Source organism: Mercurialis annua, linkage group LG1-X (assembly GCF_937616625.2).
Source record: "Mercurialis annua linkage group LG1-X, ddMerAnnu1.2, whole genome shotgun sequence".
Taxonomy (NCBI): Eukaryota; Viridiplantae; Streptophyta; class Magnoliopsida; order Malpighiales; family Euphorbiaceae; genus Mercurialis; species Mercurialis annua.
Window position 1 is genome coordinate 58,635,014 of NC_065570.1, and position 20,843 is coordinate 58,655,856.

The following is a 20,843-nucleotide window of genomic DNA, read 5'->3' on the forward strand; positions in this document are numbered from 1 at the left end:
CGCGCAAAGGCACGGTGCGTCCGCACACTTCGGTGTGCGATCGCACACCGATGCAGCCCCCCCGGAAACTCGTTTTTCGGGCACCCTGTCGTGCTATCACTCGTCAGACATCTATAAGACTTCATTTCCTCCAAAACCTGTACTTTTGTTTTTCCAAAAACGCTTAAATCAAGCCAAAAACGTTAAATTACTAATCCTAAACTAAAACAGCCATAAATTCGAATTTTAGCATCGATTTTCGAGATATTACCTTGAAACGAAGCTTAGAACGGATAGAGCTCTCGATTCTGAAGAAATCGCCTCGAAAATCGCTCGATTCGGACGTCGAACGGAGAAACGGCGGCGAAACGACGGTATCGCTCGATAGTTTCTCAACTTCTCTGGATCTTTCTTCTTTCCTTCTGATTCAATTTCATTTCCTTATATAATTTGGAAAAAATTCCATTTAAGTCCTTGTTCTTTTTGTTTCTTACCATTTATCATTTAAACTTTTCTTTTGTGCGATTAATTCCATAACTAAATCAATAAATTCTCAAATTATAACTTATATGTATTATTTATATCCAATAAATAATACGAATCCCGATATTAATATTTTCCCGCTAAAACCTAAAATTTTCCATTTTTGAGACGTAGTGGCTAAATTACCACTTTAGTCCTTGCACTTTATTTTGGGGCTTTCTTGACATTTTTCCTTTTAATTCCAATTCTAACTTTAGAACTGAGATAAAATATTAAATTCTTCGCTATAGTTTTTTTCCAAAATCGACCTACTAATTAAACTTATTTATATAAATTTCTCGGCAAATTTTCCGATACCGCCACTCTGACAATTAGAAACTGGACACGTGGTCCAATTAGCTAATTAAATATTTTGGGGTATTACACAACGGTTAACCCAACGTCTACTAACAATGTACTAAAAACAAGGTTATTGGTGTACCAGTAGTACACCACTGGTTAAATAGCAACAAAATAAAATTCAACAACAGTTAACTAACGATTTTCTTAATAATATATTCAAAATAAAATTTATAACAAGTTATCCAACGGTTTACCTAATATTAACCATTGGTTACCCAACACCCAAAATATTACAATTCTCATAAGCATTTCTTCAAACACCTAGAGTGCAGGCTGTGCAACACCAAAAATCGAACTACCAGTACCACATCACCACCGCCGTTCACAAAAAAAATGAATTAACCAACACCCATCTATCTATACATCCACGACAATCCACCACCAACCGCCACAATGAACCCAACAAAACTCAAGAATCCAGCCATAGCAAAGAATAGAACAATCCTAACCGGAAACCAAATCGGGCTCGAGATAACGATCAATCTTTATGGTGTTACCTCACATGGATAACGATTCTGAAAATGATGTTGATATTACCGAGTCGAATACCATGAACTCGCGGATTTACCTTATCAACAGACCCAATCCACGCTCAGGGAGAAGGCGACATTCAAGGTGGCTGCTTCAGTGGTTGCCGCTTGGCTGCTTCAGTGATGGCAGAGGGCTTGCGTCGGAGGCGGACTTACGACGATTTCTGCTCTGTCAACGATGTATGGCGGCACGATACTGGTTTTTCTCTTCAGCGGGTCTAAGAAAGGAAGAGAAAATGGAGAATTGAGATTTTATGTCAGGGTTAGCAGTAAGATTACTGCTAAGATCGTATTTATCAAATTTAGAAAGTATTAAAAAAACATAAATCTCTAAAAAGAAAGTGAGCAGCGTATTTATCTAATTATTTTAGCTAATGATTGTATTTTTTTTTTCTCAAATTAAGTCATGTGCCAAAGGGGAAAGGCCCAACTCATTGCTTAGCCCATATACTTTGATTAATGGGAATCTCATATTTGATGAAAGTGCTCAACTGAATGATGAAAAAATGGAAAACGAAGAATAAAATATAGCCACTTTCTTTCTCGCAATTTCTGATTTGTCAATTCATTATAAACTGATTTGCTTTTCCATTTCATTTACCAACATGCTTCCTTTGAGTGCCTAATAAGCACATGAATTGCTAGGTATACATTTAGTGCAAATCATCAAATAGAATCGAATTAAAATTTATTTTTAATTTTTAAATTGAATTTTTACTAATAAATTATAATTCAAATGATATAAATATTGCGGAACAAACTGTTAAAGTCGTGCGTTCAATTTTTCTACAAGCGTTCCTTCTTTTCAGTTATCAAAATAATTGAATTTCTAAAAAAATAAAAAAAAACAAACCAAATTACACGGTTCAGGTAATTTTTTTCAAAAGATTTGATTAGGTTCATTTTTTATTACGATAAACCAAACTAAATTTATCAATTTGCATTAATATTCGGTTTGGTTCAATTTTGCATATCCCTATGAAGCACTAGTTCTAGATAACAGCCTAAAGATGATATAAATTGGAGCTTTTGGTGGGAAATTGACGTCCATTTTCTTCTAAATTGGATAAATAGTAATTATCCATTCAAAAAAGTTCACATTTATAGAAGTTTTGATCAAAAGCAACCAAAATGGCCACGTGTGGTGATTTCATGCTGCGGCAAGCCGCATCCCAGGCTCCCAGCATATTATTGCTTGCTTATTATTGGGTATTGCTATTCGCCGCCCCCTTTTGCTTACCACCGCACAGGCAAAAGACATTTTCTGCCCTTTTAGAAAAATTTCCAAAAAAAAAAACCAAGATTCTCTCAACTTATTCGAACACATTCGGAAAAATATGTAAAAAGCCGAGTAAAATAACGGATAACGAGTATAATTCGTCGGGAAACGAGTATCGACATTCGGAAACAAGTTTTTCCGGCTTTTCTGGGGTAATAATTAAATTTTTTAAATATTTTTTTAAATTTTTTCAAGGGGGACGATTGGATTTCACGTTCCCTCCAGAGGAGGGGACGATTGGATTTCACGTTCTCTCTAGAAGAGGGGACGTGAAATTCAACGTCCCCTCCTCTAGAGGGGACGCCAATTTTGGGCGTCCCCTCTTCTAGAGAGGACGCTCGAAGAGGGGACGTGGAGCTGGGCGTCCCCTCCTCTAGAGGGGACGCCCAACGCCGGCGTCCTCTCCTCTGGAGAGGACGCCGGCGTCCCCTTTTCCGGCCGCGACCGAAACGTCGCGGCCGGAAATTAATTAATGCTAAAAAAAACGTTGAAATTAACTTTTAATAATTACAGTAATTTTTTATTTCATATTATTACGACTTTTTATTACATATTATTTCGATTTGTTAAACGTAAGTATTTATGTTTTGCAGGTTGATTTAGAAGATTATGGCGGTGATGGAATTGATTACAGCGATTGGTTTAAGCTAGATCATGGGTTTGATAGTGATGTTGAAGCAATTACTTGGGCTAAGAGTACTGCTATAAAGATTGGATTTGAATTAGTCATTTCGTCACATAAGAACGAGGGGAAAAAGAAGCTTCTACGATGTGCTCGGGGTGAGCGTTACAGAGCTGTGGAGCACTTCAGAGATCGGTTTAAAGGTTTTCCAGGGTTGATACAGTACATTGAGGGGACTTGGCTGGGACACAGAGAGAAGTTCGTATCTTGCTGGACGGACTTAGTCCTACATTTTGGAAACACCACCACATGTAGAGTCGAGAGCGCACATGCTCAGCTTAAGCAGTGGCTCAACTCTAGCACCGGTGCTCTGGACACAGTCTGGACGAAGGTCGACAAAGTTATACAGTCGCAGCTGATAGATATCCGGTAACATTCTTCTCGAGTAATATTAGTACTTATACAAACTATGTGGACATTGTTATTAACATAAATGTTTTAAAATTACTGCAGCAAAACACTTGAGGACTCCAGACGGACTATTGGCGTACATCGACGCGGTTTTCCATTTGACAAGCTCTCATGCAGAGTGTCGCATTACTGTCTGGATTTAATATCGAAAGAACTAAGGCGTATGCGAGAATTGAGTACCGATGTCTACGATCGCTGTGGTTGTGTGGTTAGATCAACACATCAGATCCCCTGTGCATGTGAGCTGCGAGCGGTGGTCGATTCAGGTATCACGCACCACTTTCATTGAATACTAATATTAAAAATATTAATATTGTTATTGAAAGCTAATATGTGTTATTTGTAGGTAACCCGATCAGCCTTGACAGTATACACCCGTTTTGGACGAAACTTGTTATTCTCGGCGATGGGTTGGACACATCTGCGCAACCCGATTTTGCTGGTTTTCAGACTGAGGAACATCAGTATTTTCACGAGGTCGCCGAGGAGGTCATGACTAAGGATCCTTCAGTGTTGCGTGATATTTCTCGTATTGTTCGAGAGCGACTTCACCCCGAAGACTTAGGCTACATGGAACCAGAAGTTAAAACAAATGTCAAAGGTCGACCAAAGGGGAGCAAATCAACGAAGCGGGATCCGAGTCGTCATGAGTACAAGGACCGTGTACCTGGTCGTCCTAAATCTTCCAAAGCTCAGAAAAATCGTACATCCGCGTCAGGTAATTATCATCCACTAATATTCGTTATGTACGTCTACTGTAGTAGTATCCTTGTTATTTATAATAATATTTTTTTTATTTCCCGCAGCTGGTTTGCAAAATGCGGAGGTTATTCCAGGATTCCTTTTACCATTCGTTGACGAGCTTGTGGACGTGCGTGGAGACGGCAACTGTGGATTTCGCGTGGTGGCAGACCACATATATGGTGACGAGAAGATGTGGGGAATGACTAGAATGAACATTGCAAACGAAATCTCCGCCCACCCTTATCGATACGAGGGTATTTTCATTGATGGGTTGCAAGCGGCCATTACACGTATTAGCTGGGAAGGCGGAGAGTGTGGCCCCAGCTACTGGATGCAGGTATTTAATTGAATTATATAAATTTATCACAAAGTTATTATATTTTTTTAAAAAAATGATATTTATATTCTGACTTATTAAATGGATGCAGGTATTGGATGACTTGTTCCCTATTGCCACTATCTTCAATGCAGCTGTTATTTACATACAAGGCGGGACGCTACAACAGACGCGGTTCTCTTCGTTTACTGTTCTGCCTTTGCATTCCTCTGAGGTTCACTCACGACCATCGAAGGAGATAGTGATATTGTATATTAGTGGACGCGCACATTTTGTTAGGTTGAATTTGCAGGATAATTTTCCTGTCCCACCAATTCCCACGCTGTGGTTCCAGCACAGGGACCATACTGTTCAGTCTTGGCATACTTTATATGCTAATAGGAGAGAGCAATGGGATAGTTTGATAGGTATGGCAGATTGAGTTGATTGTAAAATGTTTATTCGGTAATTATGTTGATTGTGTGTTTTATTATTATACGTGTAATATTTTTGAACTCCACAGTACGTAATATTTAAAAATGTTCATGAAATTGCATAAAAACAAACACGTACATAATATAAAAAAATTCTCTAGAAACTAACATCTAAAGAAAACAAGTCCATAATCATAAAAAAGTACTAATAATATAAACATACAACATATACTAACAACACTCAGTCAGCAATGCGCCAAGCGGCCATGATTCTCTCCAAATCCGTGCTGGCCTCCTCCGACTCAGTCTCCAACTCCGGAATGCCGTCAAAGTCGCAGTGCTGTCTATGTTGGCCGGTAATCGTGCTGACTTTTTGGATGAAATGCTCGTACCTCGTGGTCACCAGTGTCATCCACTGTAATACCACAAATAGACAAGTAAATTCAATATGTTAAATATATGTAATATTCACTAAATTATAAAATGAAAACTTACATAATCGTTGTTGCTGCGGGGAGGATGTCGTCGTGGAACATCTCTGCCAGGAAGGACACGGGGGTGCGAATGGCGCTCGAACCAGTCCAGGTAAGCTGGATGGCATCCTCCAGCAATAACGTGGGCTTCCTCAAATCCCATTAACGGCAGCTTGTACATGACCGGAAAAGCGTTCCACATGTCAACCGCAATCGTCACACTCATGTCCACAGAGTACTTGATTGACTTCCAGGACCTAACAGCCCCTATTGGCCGACAAATTGGCACAGGTACAGTCTGCACATAACCCAGCTGTCGCAGCACCCTAGACGGCATGTACGGCTCGACAATGTCCCGGTACGCTATCCAGCCATAATATGCAGTGTGCTCTACGGTGGCAGCAGGCTCGCCGCCAAAAGGGAGCCATGTGATCTGTTTAATTTATTTCAAATAATTATTTATTTTAAATTTATTTTTTTTTAAAAAAAAAAATAAATTATATTAAATTACGGAACGGGCGTCCGGCGTCCCCTCCGGAAGAGGGGACGCCGGACGCCCACGTCTCCTCCGGAAGGGGGGACGCCGTTTCCGGCGTCCCCTCTTCCGGAGGGGACGCCGTTCGTCCCCTCCGGAAGGGGGGACGCCGAAAACGGCGTCCTCCCTTCCGGAGGGGACGCCAGCGTCCCCCGTCCCCTCCGGAAGGGGGGACGCCGTTTCCGGCGTCCCCCCTTCCGGAGGGGACGCCGCACGTTCCCTCCGGAAGAGGGAACGTGGGAAATCCACGTTCCCTCCTCCGGAGGGGACGTGAAATCCCGTTTTCTATTTTTTAAATTGTTTTTTTTTAAAAAAAAACCGAAATTAATAAAAAAAAATACTTACCGGAGGTTGTCGATTTCTATCTCGTTCCAAATCCGACATTTTCGTAAAATATGAATTTGTGAAAAGTTGAATGAGTTGAGAGGATTTAGTTTTTTTTTTATGAATTGGTTATCTATTGAAAATGTGAAAAGGGTAAAATTGTCCTTCGCCTGTGCGGTGCTAAGCAAAAGGGGGCGGCGAATAGCAATCCAGTTATTATTCTCTTTAAACTAAACAAACATAATTTATTTCACTTTAAATTGTAAAGTGAGAGAATAAAGATGTATAATGCATTTGTGAGTCAGTTCTTCTTTAATCTTACTTTATTTTATTTTACTTCCATAATACTCCCTCTATCCTTTTTTTAATTGCATTGCTTTGTATATTTTCAAAAATATTTATATAAATAATACAAATAATAGTCAAAATATATTAATAATTGAAAATTTTAAATGAATTAGAACATAAAAATCAATTTGAAATGACAATTTTGATAAGAAATGGAGGGAGCAATGGTTTTCATAATTCCGAAAAATAGTGTATGTAGAGTCAATTATTGTCTACTGTTTACTTAAATATCTCTTAACTACAAAGATATTCACCATTCACTCAATTGGCAATTAGAGAAGCTATAAGCTGTTATTGTTTAAAAGAATTCAAAAGGTTGATCATGATACCAAATTCTAAACATAGCACAACCAAAGTGGAAAAATAAAATATTGAAGGTAAATGCACTAACATGGTTATTTTTTGTCAAATATTACTGGTTATCAAACAGTGATTAATGATTCATTGCATAGTGCAATTTTTTAAAAATATAAGTTTATTTTTACTAAAAAATAAGTTGAATGGCTAAATTAAATCCTCTAATTGACATCACCATTTAACGGAAGAGAGAAATAGTCAAATGATCTAAAATTCTAAAGTGAATACATACTTTTAAAAAATATTATGACCTACCCTCATGGGTTTATAGTAATTATTCATATTTTATACCTATTTTTTTTATTTTAGATTTATATTTATATTATATCGATTTTGACTTTGACTTTGGCACACCCTAATAAAAATAATATAATTATTTAATCTGACATAATTTTACTAATATTTTAAAAAGCACAATTATGTTAGTAAACTAAAACTTAACTATTTATAAGTGATATTTAATACAACTTTTAAATCATTAACTTTTCATTATTTGTATAAATGTTTCAAAATTTATAACTGTAATTTTAAAATTAGAAATTTCTGATTATTTCAAAAAAATAAAATTGAAACTAGCATGTATGTATATTGCATATTTTATAGAGTAATTTATAAAATATTTTAAAATTTATCAGTTAGAGATGTGGAAAAAACTTGTTAGAATAACATTTTACGGATAGAGCATAGAACACGGATGTAATTTCAATACATTCATTTGTTCCTTCTTTTTGTCTTCGTAAGATTATAAATGATCATACAAATAATCATTTTTTTTTCAAATTATTATAAAAATGAATCATTTTTTTAACCGAAAAAATAAAGGGGTGTTAGTAAAACAAATCCTAACGTTCACTTTTTTTGCGATTTAAGTCTAATGTTTAAAACTTTACGAAACAAATCCTAATCTTTCCAATTTTTGCAAATTGTAACCTAAGCCGTTTTCCGGCCATTATTTGTTTATGTGGCAGCTAAATTATTGATATATTAAATACCAACTTTTTAAAATTTTGCAAATAAAATCCCAACGTTTCGCATTTTTGCAACTTAAAAAGATGACAAAATGGCTGAAATTAAAACTTGTGCTACAATTTGCAAATATTGAAAAAGTTAGGATTCGTTTCGTAAAATTTTAAACATTAGGCTTAAATCGCTAAAAAAATGAAACGTTCGAATTTGTTTCGCAAAAACTCAAAAATGAATCATATAAGAGGTAGCCTGAACTTAAAGCATTAAGCAGACAAGTTAAATTTCATCAAAGGTTGGAACTGAGGCGCATGGGTCATATGTTCATCTGGGCTGGGCTACTCCAAACAGAACCCATTCTCATTAAAGGTTGGAACTGAGGCATTTATGTCCTATGTTTATCTGAGCTGGGCTATTCATAGCCTAAATGTAATCACGTAAACCATCTTCATCTCCTTTCTGTTTTTTCCTTTTACACAAAATAAAAGGTTTATTAATTTTAAGTGTTAATTACATATAAAATTTTACATTTCCATTTTTACACACACACACACACACACACACACACACACACACACACACACACACATATATATATATATATATATATATATATATATATATATATATATATATATATATATATATATATATATATATATATATATATATATATATATATATATATTCTAATAATTAATATTTATGCAAAATATATTTTAAATTTTATAAATTAGTAAATAATAATTTTTTTAATTATTCAACATGCAACGAAGTTCGTTTTCGTAAAATTTTATTAATTATTAAAATTATCAATTTATTGAATATTAAATATTAGAGGGTCTATTATATAGTAGGTATTCTAATTTTTTTGTTTTTTAAAGGGTTCAAACTAGAACCGCCATTTGGAACCGGAACTGAGTTCCCCACGGTTCTAGGTCGGTTTTTGGCCCAATTCAGTGTTTGATCGGTTCTGGGATGATTCACGGGCTGAGTCGGCCCATGGCCACCTCTAGACGTGGAGACTAGAGGACGACATGACGTGACAAATCTGATGCCACAAGTAATTAATTGTATTTTGCATTGATATTAGGGAGCATAATTCATTGTTTTGCATTTTCCCCCATAAAATATGAGTTCTAAAATAGATTTTGAGCTAAATAATCAACTTAGCAACATGATTAATACGTGTGGCATCTGACTTGTCATGCAACATTATTCTTTGGTCGCCATGTCAACTATAAATTGCCAGTTTTTTTAAACAACGATAGAATTATAAAACATTAAAAGATAGTTAATGAAATTGATAACTTATAAATCGCATTCTAGAATAAAGATAGTGATTTTATACGCAATTAATCTTAATTTTAAATGGTTATAAATATAAAAAAATTAAAAAATATTTTAAATAATCTAATATATAATAAGATATTTGAATTATTATATCTACAATATTATTTATGCTCGCTTTAAAATAGTTACATAATTGTTTTAACATAATTTTATTTACTTGTATATATCTGTTGTCGGGCAGGGTTCTAAGCCTAAGCAACTATGCCCAAGGCCCAAGGGTTAGAGCTTCAAATTTTAAAGGGTATAATATTTTATAATAAATATTAATACATATTTGTATTTTGATTATTTATAAATGTCTTTTTAATTTTTACTTTGAAATCAGTTTTAATTTAAATATATGCACATTTAGTTGTTTCAACACTAAAAATATTATGTGATTTTGTTATTTAGAAACCAATTTAAATATTTAAATGTCTGCATATTTAATTTTATTCAACGCAAAATATTATGTGATTTTATTATTTATGACATAGAGACTTACCATTTCATCATTAAAATATATATTATGTGATTTATATTTTTAACCGTTTAAAACTGATCATGTTTATTGTAATTAACCACAAACATATAAATATTTACATGAGTGAAATTACCATGAAAATAGACTTGCTCATTGAATTGGGTACCCAACCAATTCAGCCTGTTTGGAACGAGTTTGAGTATTTATCTTTTTATCAAGCTCATCCTTAGTTCGAATTCGTATTAGGTTTAAATTTTTATGTTGTAGTTTAACCTTTTATTTTTATTTAAATTATTAGTTAATTCCAAAAAAAAAAAATCAGTGTGAAGCTATCTAAGTCTAATATATTAACACAATTTTTAAATGATAAATATTGAATCTGAACCGAATTCAGTTTGAACTTAGACTTGCATTTAAAGGAGTGGCCCTAGTTGAACCGGTCTAAACCCATCAAAGCCATGCCTGTTGCCCTTTGATTGAACATGGATACTTGAGAGCAAAGTAAGTGAAAAAAGAAGCCGACAAATTTTATTGAATTTTTGCTTCTCATTCACTGTCACTGGTACAATAAAGAGCTACGTCTCTTTGTAAGTTAAAAACACAAAATTGCATACTTGAGCTAATATGTTACAACTTACAAGCTATATATGTCTACTATGTTACATTACTGGTACAAGTTTTCAACTACTAGAATTTCCAAATTATAATCTCACACTCTATCAGTCACTTCTTTTTTCTTGCTACCACCATCTTTACTAATTATAATTCCCACCAGCTTGCATGGTTCTGCATCTTCTAGCATTTGAACTACACTTCTCATAGTGGGCCTTACTGTAGGAAGTCTTGCAGTGCACATAATTGCGATTCTCAGAATCTTTATAGCATCTTCCTTAAAAACTTCAGGAATTCTTGAATCTATTATGCTGAACACTCTCTCTTTACTCTTCAAGTTGCTCGACACCCAATCCACTATGTCTTTGTTTTCTCCAAATTCCGGCTCTATCGGCCTTTTTCCGCTCACGAGCTCCATTAACACTACCCCGAAGCTATACACATCGCTCTTCTCATTCACCTTGTATGTGTACGCATATTCTGCGCAAATATAAGAATATTGTTAATAACAAATACTAAATTCGTCTCTAGAATCGCAAAATAATATGACAAAAATTCACTTACCGGGAGCTATGTAACCGTGAGTACCAGCTATGACGTGTGTGGACTCTTTGGAGACATTAGCCTGAACAATCTTGGCTAGACCAAAATCAGCAATTCTAGGCTTCAAGAACTCATCCAATAAAATATTACTAGACTTAACATCTCGATGAATCACGGGTCTGTCACATCCGTGATGCAGATATTCAAGTCCCTTGCCTGCTCCTACTGCAATCTCATACCTTGTATCCCAATCAAGCTCCATCTTGTTCGACGTATGAAGCCGATCCCATAAGCTTCCGTTACGCATATACTCGTAAACCAACAAACTTGAATCTTCACTTGTAATGCTGCAATACAGCTTCACTACATTCATATGCCTAATTGAACTCAAAGTCTGTACTTCTGCGTCAAATTCTTTAGATTTTTCTCCTCTTTTCGCAATCATTGGAGTCGCGCTCCAGCTCTTTTTCCGGCCGCCGGAATCGGAATTCCAAATGTGTTTGACAGCAAGTTCCTTGCCATTTTCTAGCAACACTTTATACACATTTCCAGATCCTCCTTTTCCGATTAGATTCTCTTCTTTAATGGAATCAAGAATCTCCTCTTCGCCGAATGTTAACACGTGGAACGACTTAACATCCCATGATTCTTGCTTCAAAGAACGGTCGTGATCCTTTTCCTTTTTCTTTAAGTACAAGAAGTACATAAGTGACACCAGCAAGATTGCTGCTCCTACGACAAAGCAACTGATGAGTGTGCGGACATCTTTGGACATCCCGGATTCCGGGCTGCACCGATGAAAAGTGCTCACAGTTTGGCTGCAAAGCCCATTATTTCCGGCAAAGCTTCCGTTGTAAGCTTCTATTGACAGAGACTGAGGTATGTGACCGCTTAATCTATTGTTGGTTAGATCAAGAAGACTTAGCCTCAAAGATGACAAACTTTTTGGAATTTGACCTGAAAGTTGATTATCTGACAAATTAAGAGAATTTAGAGTTGGTAAAGATCCCAGAGAAGATGGGATTTCACCGGAAAGTGAATTATGAGCGATGTTTAAATCAGTAAGAGAATCACAAGAGCCTAATGACTTTGGTATTGAACCAGACAGCCTGTTTTTCTGCAAATAAAGACTGCTCAAGTGCTCCAGTTGTTCAATTGTCTCCGGTATCTTGCCGGAAAATTGATTGTCGTTCAACTTTATCGAAACCAAAGATATAGCTTCTGATATCTCCTCTGGTAATTCACCGGACAAGCGGTTATTTCCCAAGAAAAGCTGTCCAAGAGCTTTAGCATTCCCAATATCATGCGTAACCGGACCTTCGAAATCATTTTCTTCTATATCAATTATGTTGGCTTCAGACAATCCCCATATTCCGGCAGGAACAACTCCAGAGAGAGAGTTTTTACTAACTCTGAACCTCTTCAGCGTCTTGCAACTGGCGTAACTTGCCGGAATTTCGCCGGTGAGATTGTTTTGGAGCATGAGAAGTTCTTTCATATTCCCTTGCTGGCACATATTGGGTGGAATTGGACCGGTCAAGTAATTCTCAGACACATCAATGAAATCAAAATTAGCCCAAGAACCGAGTTGTTGAGGAAGTGAACCGGTTAATTTGTTTCCATACAAAGAAAGATTGACTAATTTCTTGAATTGGCCAAACTCCGCCGGAATTTCACCGGAAAGCTGATTATAGAACAGCTGTATCGACACCAAATTAGTCAAGAATCTCAATTCAGATAAATCTCCATCTAAATTATTCATCGACACATCGAACTTCTCGAGTTTTGTAAGGTTTCTAAATCCAACTGGTAATTTACCAGTCAAGTTGTTATTGTAGAGCTCGAGCTGCCAAAGATTCTTGAGCATTCCTATTTGCGAGGGAATTTCACCGGAAAGATTATTATCAGAAAGTTCGAAGTTAGTCAACTCAGAAAGCTTTCCGATATCTTGAGGAATCGAGCCACTGATGCTGCAGTTGGATAAGTAAAGCCAGGTCAACTTTGTTAGCTTTAGAATCTCGGATGGAAATGGAATCGGATCGAAAGAATTATCCCCTAAACTCAGTGTAAGCATATTAGTGATATTTTCCAATGATTTCCATGGAAAAACACCAGAGAATCCGCTTTGATTCAAGAAAAGATGCTCTAATTGAACCAGATCAGAGAAACCGGGAAATGGACCGGAGAAAAGATTATTGCCAAGGTCAAGATATTTCAAACTGCGGCACTTGTTCAAGTTACCTATGATTCTACCAGATAAAGAATTGAATCCAAGTGAAAGCCTTTCCAAAGATTGAAGGCTGCATATGGAATCAAGAGGGAGGATTCCAGATAAGTTTCGCTTCGAAAGTTCTATTTCTTTGACTGAATTATCTGGAGTACAGATAATTCCGGTGAATTTACAAACGGGAAGTGTTCTATCCCAAGAATCAAACACGTTAGTTTTTGAATTTTGAAGGGAGGTTTTGATGTTGAGAAGTATCTGAAGTTCGCCGCATTTGATAACAGAGAAAAAGCAGAGGAAACAGAGGAAAAACAGAGGAGAAGTGGCCTTAGACATGGCGGCCGGTGAACTGAAAAGCAGAGAAGAAAAGGGTAATGTTTTCAAGTGAAGGAGACTAAGAAAATGACAATTTCTTAACTAAGGTGGATGGCGGGCGGGTGTTTATATTTAGTCTCAAAGTTTCTGTGCTTAGTTCTTGTCATTACTTGCTTACTGTTGCTTTTTTTTTTTCATGTTTAAGGATACTAATTTCGTTTTTGTTATCATTGTCAGCGGATTATTACGATTTTTCTATTTTTGCTTGCTAATTTTTCCCATGACCTCATGTGCAATGCCAAATACTTATAGTAAAATTGATCCATTTTCCTAGAAATTTAAACTCAAATATTTTGGCTGTGTTTATAAATCAAATTCAAACTGCATAAATAAATTTAGTCTTCTATAAAAAAAATTAGTTCAAATGAAATTTATATTTTTATAATTTAAGGGTATATGTTTGATTCCATTTTTCTTTTAATTATTGAATAGCTTATAAACTATTTCTTCATTTCTATTTTAAGGCTCTTTTTTGAATATTTTTTTTGAACATCTTATTTCTATTTTTAGAAACATTTTAAATAAATTATCAATATTCTAAACACGATTTATAAGACAATTATCAGTAAAAATATTGGTATAATTTTATGTTTTCAATAAAATGTGTTTAAAATAGGACTGTGCTTGCTGCTTGAAAACAGCAGGGGCGGTGAGATCAGATAAGTGCAAGGACAAGAATAATGTTCAAGAAGAGATTAGTATTTGCAGAGGCTACAGCACAATCCATTGAACTTGCATCTTGTAACAAAGAATATTCAACCATTGAAATAATGGTTTATTAATGAAATTGAAATAATTACAGAGCTATGACTGAATTGGAAGTTAAGTCAAATGTTTGGGGAAATGAAAGACCAATTGATGATCGACTGTTGAACCAATTCTACGGTTAGTATGGTAGCACAGACACATTTTATTTTCTACCGCATCATTAAAGTTATACCAGGTACTTAATCAAGAAAATGGTAGAAACTATAAAAACATGACACTAAAATTCAGTTTGGTAGTACCGCTCGATTTTTTTTTAATTGTACATTTAGTTAAATATATTTGCTTTTAATTAGCCAGTGCTCATGTAGTACAGTGATAATAGGCACAGATATCTTGGTAAGAGATCTCGTATTTGAGCCTTACTCTGTTCTTATAGCACAGTGGTAATAGACACAAGCATTTTGGTAAGAGATCTCGTGTTTGAGCTTCACTCTGCTCTTGTAGCACAGTGGTAATAGACACATGCATCTTGATAAGAGATTTCGTGTTTGAGCCTCACTCTCCCCTCTCTAATTATTAAAAAAAAAATTGTCTTTAATTATTTAATTTTTTTAAAATTTTAATATAATTGTAGCTATTATCTTCTATATGAATCAATTTACAATACATTTAATAATTAAAAGAGATTTATTAGTATTTGTTTTTATAATTTAACCCACTATCTTAATACAATCTTCGCTTAATGGACAATTTAAAAAATGGAAGAAATATTTCTTTTAACTTCAAAAACAATTGGTGATTTTTAGAAGAAACTGAAATTTTAGTTTCTTCTGAAAATTGGTTTGCTGAAAACATATGTTAAAAATTACAGATTCATTTCAAGAAGTTGTGTCAACTTAAGTTTGGTAAAATTACTATAGTATATATAGTGGAGACATTTGAAGTTTGATAGGGAAACGATTTTGCTTTAAATTGGATGATAATAAAGCAATTAGCAGTAACTAATAACCATGTTTGTGCTGACAGAATAATTTGGTGGAGTAAAATGCAATTTACTAATTCAGGCTATTTGATTAATGTTAAGTGTCCAATCAACCTCAAACACGTCAATTATAGTTAATCAAAATATTAGTATTATTTTATTTATTTATCTTAGAAGGCAAACCAAAGCCAAATATAATTGGAACAAAGGATCACTTTACCCCCCGAACTTGGCGCAAAGTATCAAAAACGTCCAAATTAGCGAAACCGGATCACTTTTACCCCGAACTTGGCAAAACCGTTTCAAAAACACCCCTATGCTGACGTGGCACCCTAATTGGAGAGTGAGATTCTAAATACTCATTAATTCTAATTAAATACTCATTAATCATACTAAAATACTAATCTTAATTAATTCAGGGGCTTTTATGAACTTTTTTCAAAAAAAAATTGAATTTTTTTTTACAATTTCCGGCGAGGAGGAGATCCTCCTCGCCGGAACCTGCTGCTCGTCTCAGACGAGCATGTCGGTGCTCGTCCGAGACGAGCAGAACCTTGCTCGTCTGAGACGAGCAAGGATGTGCTCGTCTGAGACGAGCAGATCTGTGCTCGTCTCAGACGAGCACAGATCTGCTCGTCTGAGACGAGCACAGATCTGCTCGTCTCAGACGAGCACATCCTTGCTCGTCTCAGACGAGCAAGGTGGTGCTCGTCTCAGACGAGCAGGTCTCTGCTCGTCTCAGACGAGCAGGTTCTTGCTCGTCTCAGACGAGCAAGGTGCTTGCTCGTCTCAGACGAGCAAGAACGGAGGAGCTGCTGCCGGCAGCTCCTCTGAGACCCATGGGTCAATTTTTTGACCCATGGGTCTGATTTAATGTTTAAATTTTTTTAATTTTTTTATTAAAAAATATAATTTTTGGGGATTAATTTGGAATATAAGTAAAAGTTGGAGGATTAATTTGTAATTTTAAGTTTGAAATTAAAAGGATGAAATTGTTATTTTTTTAAATTATTAGGTATTAATTTAAAATGTTTAAAAAAAATTAGGACTATTTTAAACTTTTTTCAATCAAAAACCACCTTAGAAAACCAAAACCCCTATTAAAACCGGAGAGTGAGGTACACTCTCTAGGGTGAGAGTGGGGAGGGGGGTTTTTGTACTAAATTTGATAAGTTCAGGGTAAAAGTGATCCCGTTTTGCTAATTTGGACGTTTTTGATACTTTGTGCCAAGTTCAGGGGGTAAAGTGATCCTTTGTTCAATATAATTGTTAAAGCGAAGCTGAGTAGAAACTGTAATAAAATTACCCATAAATTAAAAGAAAATAGTAGTATAAATGAATAAATTATATTCGGTATTGTATTTTAAAGGAATATTCTATCTATCATTGAGTAATGAAATATCAGCACTTGAAAGATATTTTTAAAAGTAAAAGATATAAAATTAAGTTATTTAAAAAAAACATAAGTTTTTTAAATTTTTTTTGGGCCACTTAAACCTTTGATATTTTAAAATTATATAAAAACAATTTTAATTTTTTGAAAAGAGCATTTAAAATTTTTTAATTTATTTTTTAAACACTTATTCTCTCAAATTTTTGGTAAATATTTTAAACATTCAGATTATTTTTAATTATTTTTTCTATATGATCATAAAAGACATATAAACAACTAATGAATATTTCTAATGGTGATGGATCAACGGGGTTATTTATTCTATTTTTAAAACAAAAAAAACTTGACTGTTTTCAAAAATAACTTAAGAGTTAGTCTGTATTTTTATAAAAACTAGAAAAGTTTTTCTTAGCTTTTAAAAAAAATCAAAATTAAAGCCACATAATTGTCAAAGCAAAGGCAGAGTCAAGCCGCCGATGCTGACTTTAATGTGCTAGGCCAGTTCAGCAAGCACGTGGATAATGTTATCGTAGAAGATTAGAAGGCATACAGAAACGAAGAAATTGGTGAATCCAAAATAAAAGACTACTTAATCATGCCCCCTATCATTCACTTCCTCCAACCAAATGACAAAATCAATATTTTCCCATACTCATCTCTATTACTCCCTCGGAACAGATAGATGATTTAGAAAAATTAAACATTACAAATAATTAATTAAATAGAGAAAAATACACCATTCGTATATTTTAAATTTTAATTATAGAAACACTAAATTTTCCATTTCAATAGAATTATTGTACAGATTATAAAACATACTCTCTCCGTTTTAATAGAGTTGTCCACTTTTGTTTAAAAAAACAATCATTGTTTATGGATTTTATAATTTTTTTTTTACTTTTCTTGTCATACTCTTATTTAATATATAGTCCACTTGCAATTTACTTTCAATTTACTTATTAGTGAATTTTAAATAGGGGTAATATAGAAAAAGTAAGTGTAAAAGTTGTTACTTTTTGAAAGTGGAAAAATTTTGGGACAAAAAAATTTCTCAAATTGGACAACTCTATTTGAACGGAAAGAGTAATTAATATTATGAATAATATTTTTCTTGTTTTTTTGTTGTACACTTATATAATATAGCCACTAGTTTCTATTTATTTTTTAAATATCAATAAATACCAACTCATTGATGAGTTTTAAATACTGATAATGTCAAAAAAAAATTAATATTTATTATTTATTAAAAATTAGACAAGAGTGTTGGAATAAAAACTACAAAAAATGGATAATTCTATTGAAAGAAAAAGAGTATAAAATTTTAAAAATTATACCTCACACCTGACCATTTAAATATTTTTTATTTTCTTTAAATTTTTATTTACAAATATACTGTCAAAAAAAATCAAAAAATATCAATAATACATCGTCAGATCTCGGTAACCGGTTGCCGAAAATTGCTGGAAAATGTCTGTCTACCGGCGGTTAAGGCAATAACACGTGATATGCTCAATATTATCCATAAAGTTATTGATTGTATAGTGTGATATTTTTTAAGTTTTTTTTAAATATTTTGGTGTCTTGTAAGTGTTTTACTTATTGTGTATTTTTGATTTTATAAAATATTATTGGTGTCTTTTAAGTGTAGTTTACGTGTATTTTTGGTATTTTTTCGGTGTATTTTCAGCATTATTAATACCAAAAAATAAATTAAAAGTAAATCCAAAGTAAACCGGTTAATTTCAACTTACTTTTATTGGTTTTTCCTGTGTATTTTAATTCAGTATTTTCACAAATGTTTTTTTCAATACCCGGAGAAATTAACTTTTCTTACCATTATTTTTAGGGTTAATTTCATAAAAAATCACGACCTTTACACAAATTTTCATTTTAATCACGACTTTTAAAAATTGCCATATAAAACCACGACCTTTCAATTTTTTTCAAATCTATCACCAAAGTAATTTTTGGTGTATTTTTGATGACGTGGCCACCATAATCCGGTAGATTTGAAAAAAAATGAAAGGTAAAATTCACCGGAAAAATAGTCGGTGATAGATTTGAAAAAAAATTAAAGGTCATGGTTTTATATGGCAATTTTTAAAAGTCGTGATTAAAATGAAAATTCGTGTAAAGGTCGTGACTTTTTATGGAATTAACCCTTATTTTTATAAATAATTTTTTTGGCATGTTTGAAAAAAAATTCCAATTATATAAGTTAATTTAACTTTATGTAATTTTTTAGAAAATATAAAGAATACATAATAATTAATTGCGTAAATAATAATTGAAATCCTATATTTAAGATTAATAAAAAAAATAAACAGTACCTATCTAATGGACTATGTAACTTTTTTACTAGTTATTAATTACTATATTTCAATTTTTAAAAGCATCTATAAATGTAGAGATGTAATAAATATACATACAATTGTTATACTTTACAAATGATGTATAAAACAAAACATAACAATTTTCTATAATAGAAAAATATTACTATGAACATATGAGTTAATTTAATCAGATAAACTGAGCTAATTTAATTATATAATAATTTATATTTTAAATGATTTTTTATTGGGATATATATATAATTATTGATTGTTTAAAATAATAATTGAGTACACAATAAAACAAAATTAAATAACAGTTATGTATCTGTGGAATCAAACTCAAATCAAAAATTGATATTAATTTAAAATTATAAGAATTATTAATCAATCTGATTTAATTTGAATAATGAAATAATTCTTTTTAATTGATATAAATTAAATTATAAAAATGAATCAACTTATCTATTTGATTAGATTTAATTTGATTTGATTTGTATATTTAAAATATTAATTCAATTTAATTTTTGACTTAATTATTTTTTAAATCCAAATTTTTACATCTTTTATCAATTACGACCAAACAATTATATTCCTTTTAAAAGATTTTATATAATTTCGTGTGAAATTTTAAATTTTGATTTTTAAATTTAAATATATGCGCTATTAATTATGATCAAATACAAAGATATTGTCTAACTTTTAAAATGAATTATTATGAAAGTCTGATCGTAATTAATAAAAAATGTAAATATTCAGATTTAAAAGATAAAATTTAAATAATTTTTTTGATATAATTAATAAATTATGAAAAATAAAAAATTTAATCATAATCAATAAAAAATTAAATGTAAAAGATAATTTAACCTTATTTTTTTCTTCAATATGAAGATGATGTACGCCATAGTGGAGAGTGTCTTGGCCTATAATAAAAACTAAATAGAACAAAAACAATACACCTTTTATTTGTTTTTTTAGTTGTCACTTTAAACTAATATATTTATCCATTAATAGTTTTCATTTAAAAATTTCTATGTAATTTTTATAATAATCTTCCAAATTTAATTTTATTATTAAATCACTTCATTAAATACTCCCTCCATTTTTATTTAGTTGTCCATTTAACCAGATGAATTTTTCCATAATTAGTTGTACATTTAGGATTTCAAAATAACATTAGCTATTATATTCGAAATCTACCTCTTCATAATAAATGACTATATAATTTAATTTATAAAATATTTATTACATAGTAGGTTATGTTAGTATTTACTCCTATAATTTAAGACAGAAAACCTACTTTTTTAATATTTACAATTTTGGTTAAATGGACAACTAAATAAAAACGGAGAGAGTATTATTTTAGTGTTTAATTGTAATTTTTATAAATTTAAAAAGTAAAAAATGTATCTTTATATTAAAATATAAAGTAATAATATTTTTAAAACTAAAAACATGGTTCTTTTTAAAATTGTTAGGAAAATTTTAATAACATCTATATATAAGTATAAAAGTGAACCCATTAGGTTCATTTACTTAAATAACCTTAAACTATAAAAGTTATCTCAAACATAACCACCATAATTGAAATACTGTGTAA

General features: G+C 32.7%; 3 protein-coding genes across 3 annotated transcripts; 1 reads left to right on the forward strand and 2 right to left on the reverse strand.

The window, feature by feature from the left end:
* The first annotated feature begins 3,469 nt into the window (after window positions 1–3,469).
* Window positions 3,470–5,268, forward strand: LOC126673905 (uncharacterized). The gene is made up of 5 exons (XM_050368224.2): window positions 3,470–3,724; window positions 3,809–4,032; window positions 4,113–4,484; window positions 4,573–4,847; window positions 4,939–5,268. Exons 2-5 carry the CDS (start codon window positions 3,930–3,932, stop codon window positions 5,266–5,268), a joined length of 1,080 nt encoding a protein of 359 aa, XP_050224181.1. The 5' UTR covers window positions 3,470–3,724; window positions 3,809–3,929.
* An 88-nt stretch (window positions 5,269–5,356) lies between these two features.
* On the reverse strand, window positions 5,357–6,652 carry LOC126673915 (uncharacterized). Its single transcript, XM_050368236.1, has 3 exons — window positions 6,614–6,652; window positions 5,756–6,166; window positions 5,357–5,675 (listed from the first exon to the last, which is right to left on the reverse strand). The coding sequence occupies exons 1-3, from the start codon at window positions 6,650–6,652 to the stop codon at window positions 5,502–5,504; spliced, it is 624 nt and encodes a 207-aa protein (XP_050224193.1). The 3' UTR covers window positions 5,357–5,501.
* A 3,926-nt stretch (window positions 6,653–10,578) lies between these two features.
* Window positions 10,579–13,953, reverse strand: LOC126657569 (receptor-like protein kinase 7). The gene is made up of 2 exons (XM_050352278.2): window positions 11,253–13,953; window positions 10,579–11,168 (listed from the first exon to the last, which is right to left on the reverse strand). Exons 1-2 carry the CDS (start codon window positions 13,789–13,791, stop codon window positions 10,786–10,788), a joined length of 2,922 nt encoding a protein of 973 aa, XP_050208235.1. The 5' UTR covers window positions 13,792–13,953; the 3' UTR covers window positions 10,579–10,785.
* Window positions 13,954–20,843: the final 6,890 nt, after the last annotated feature.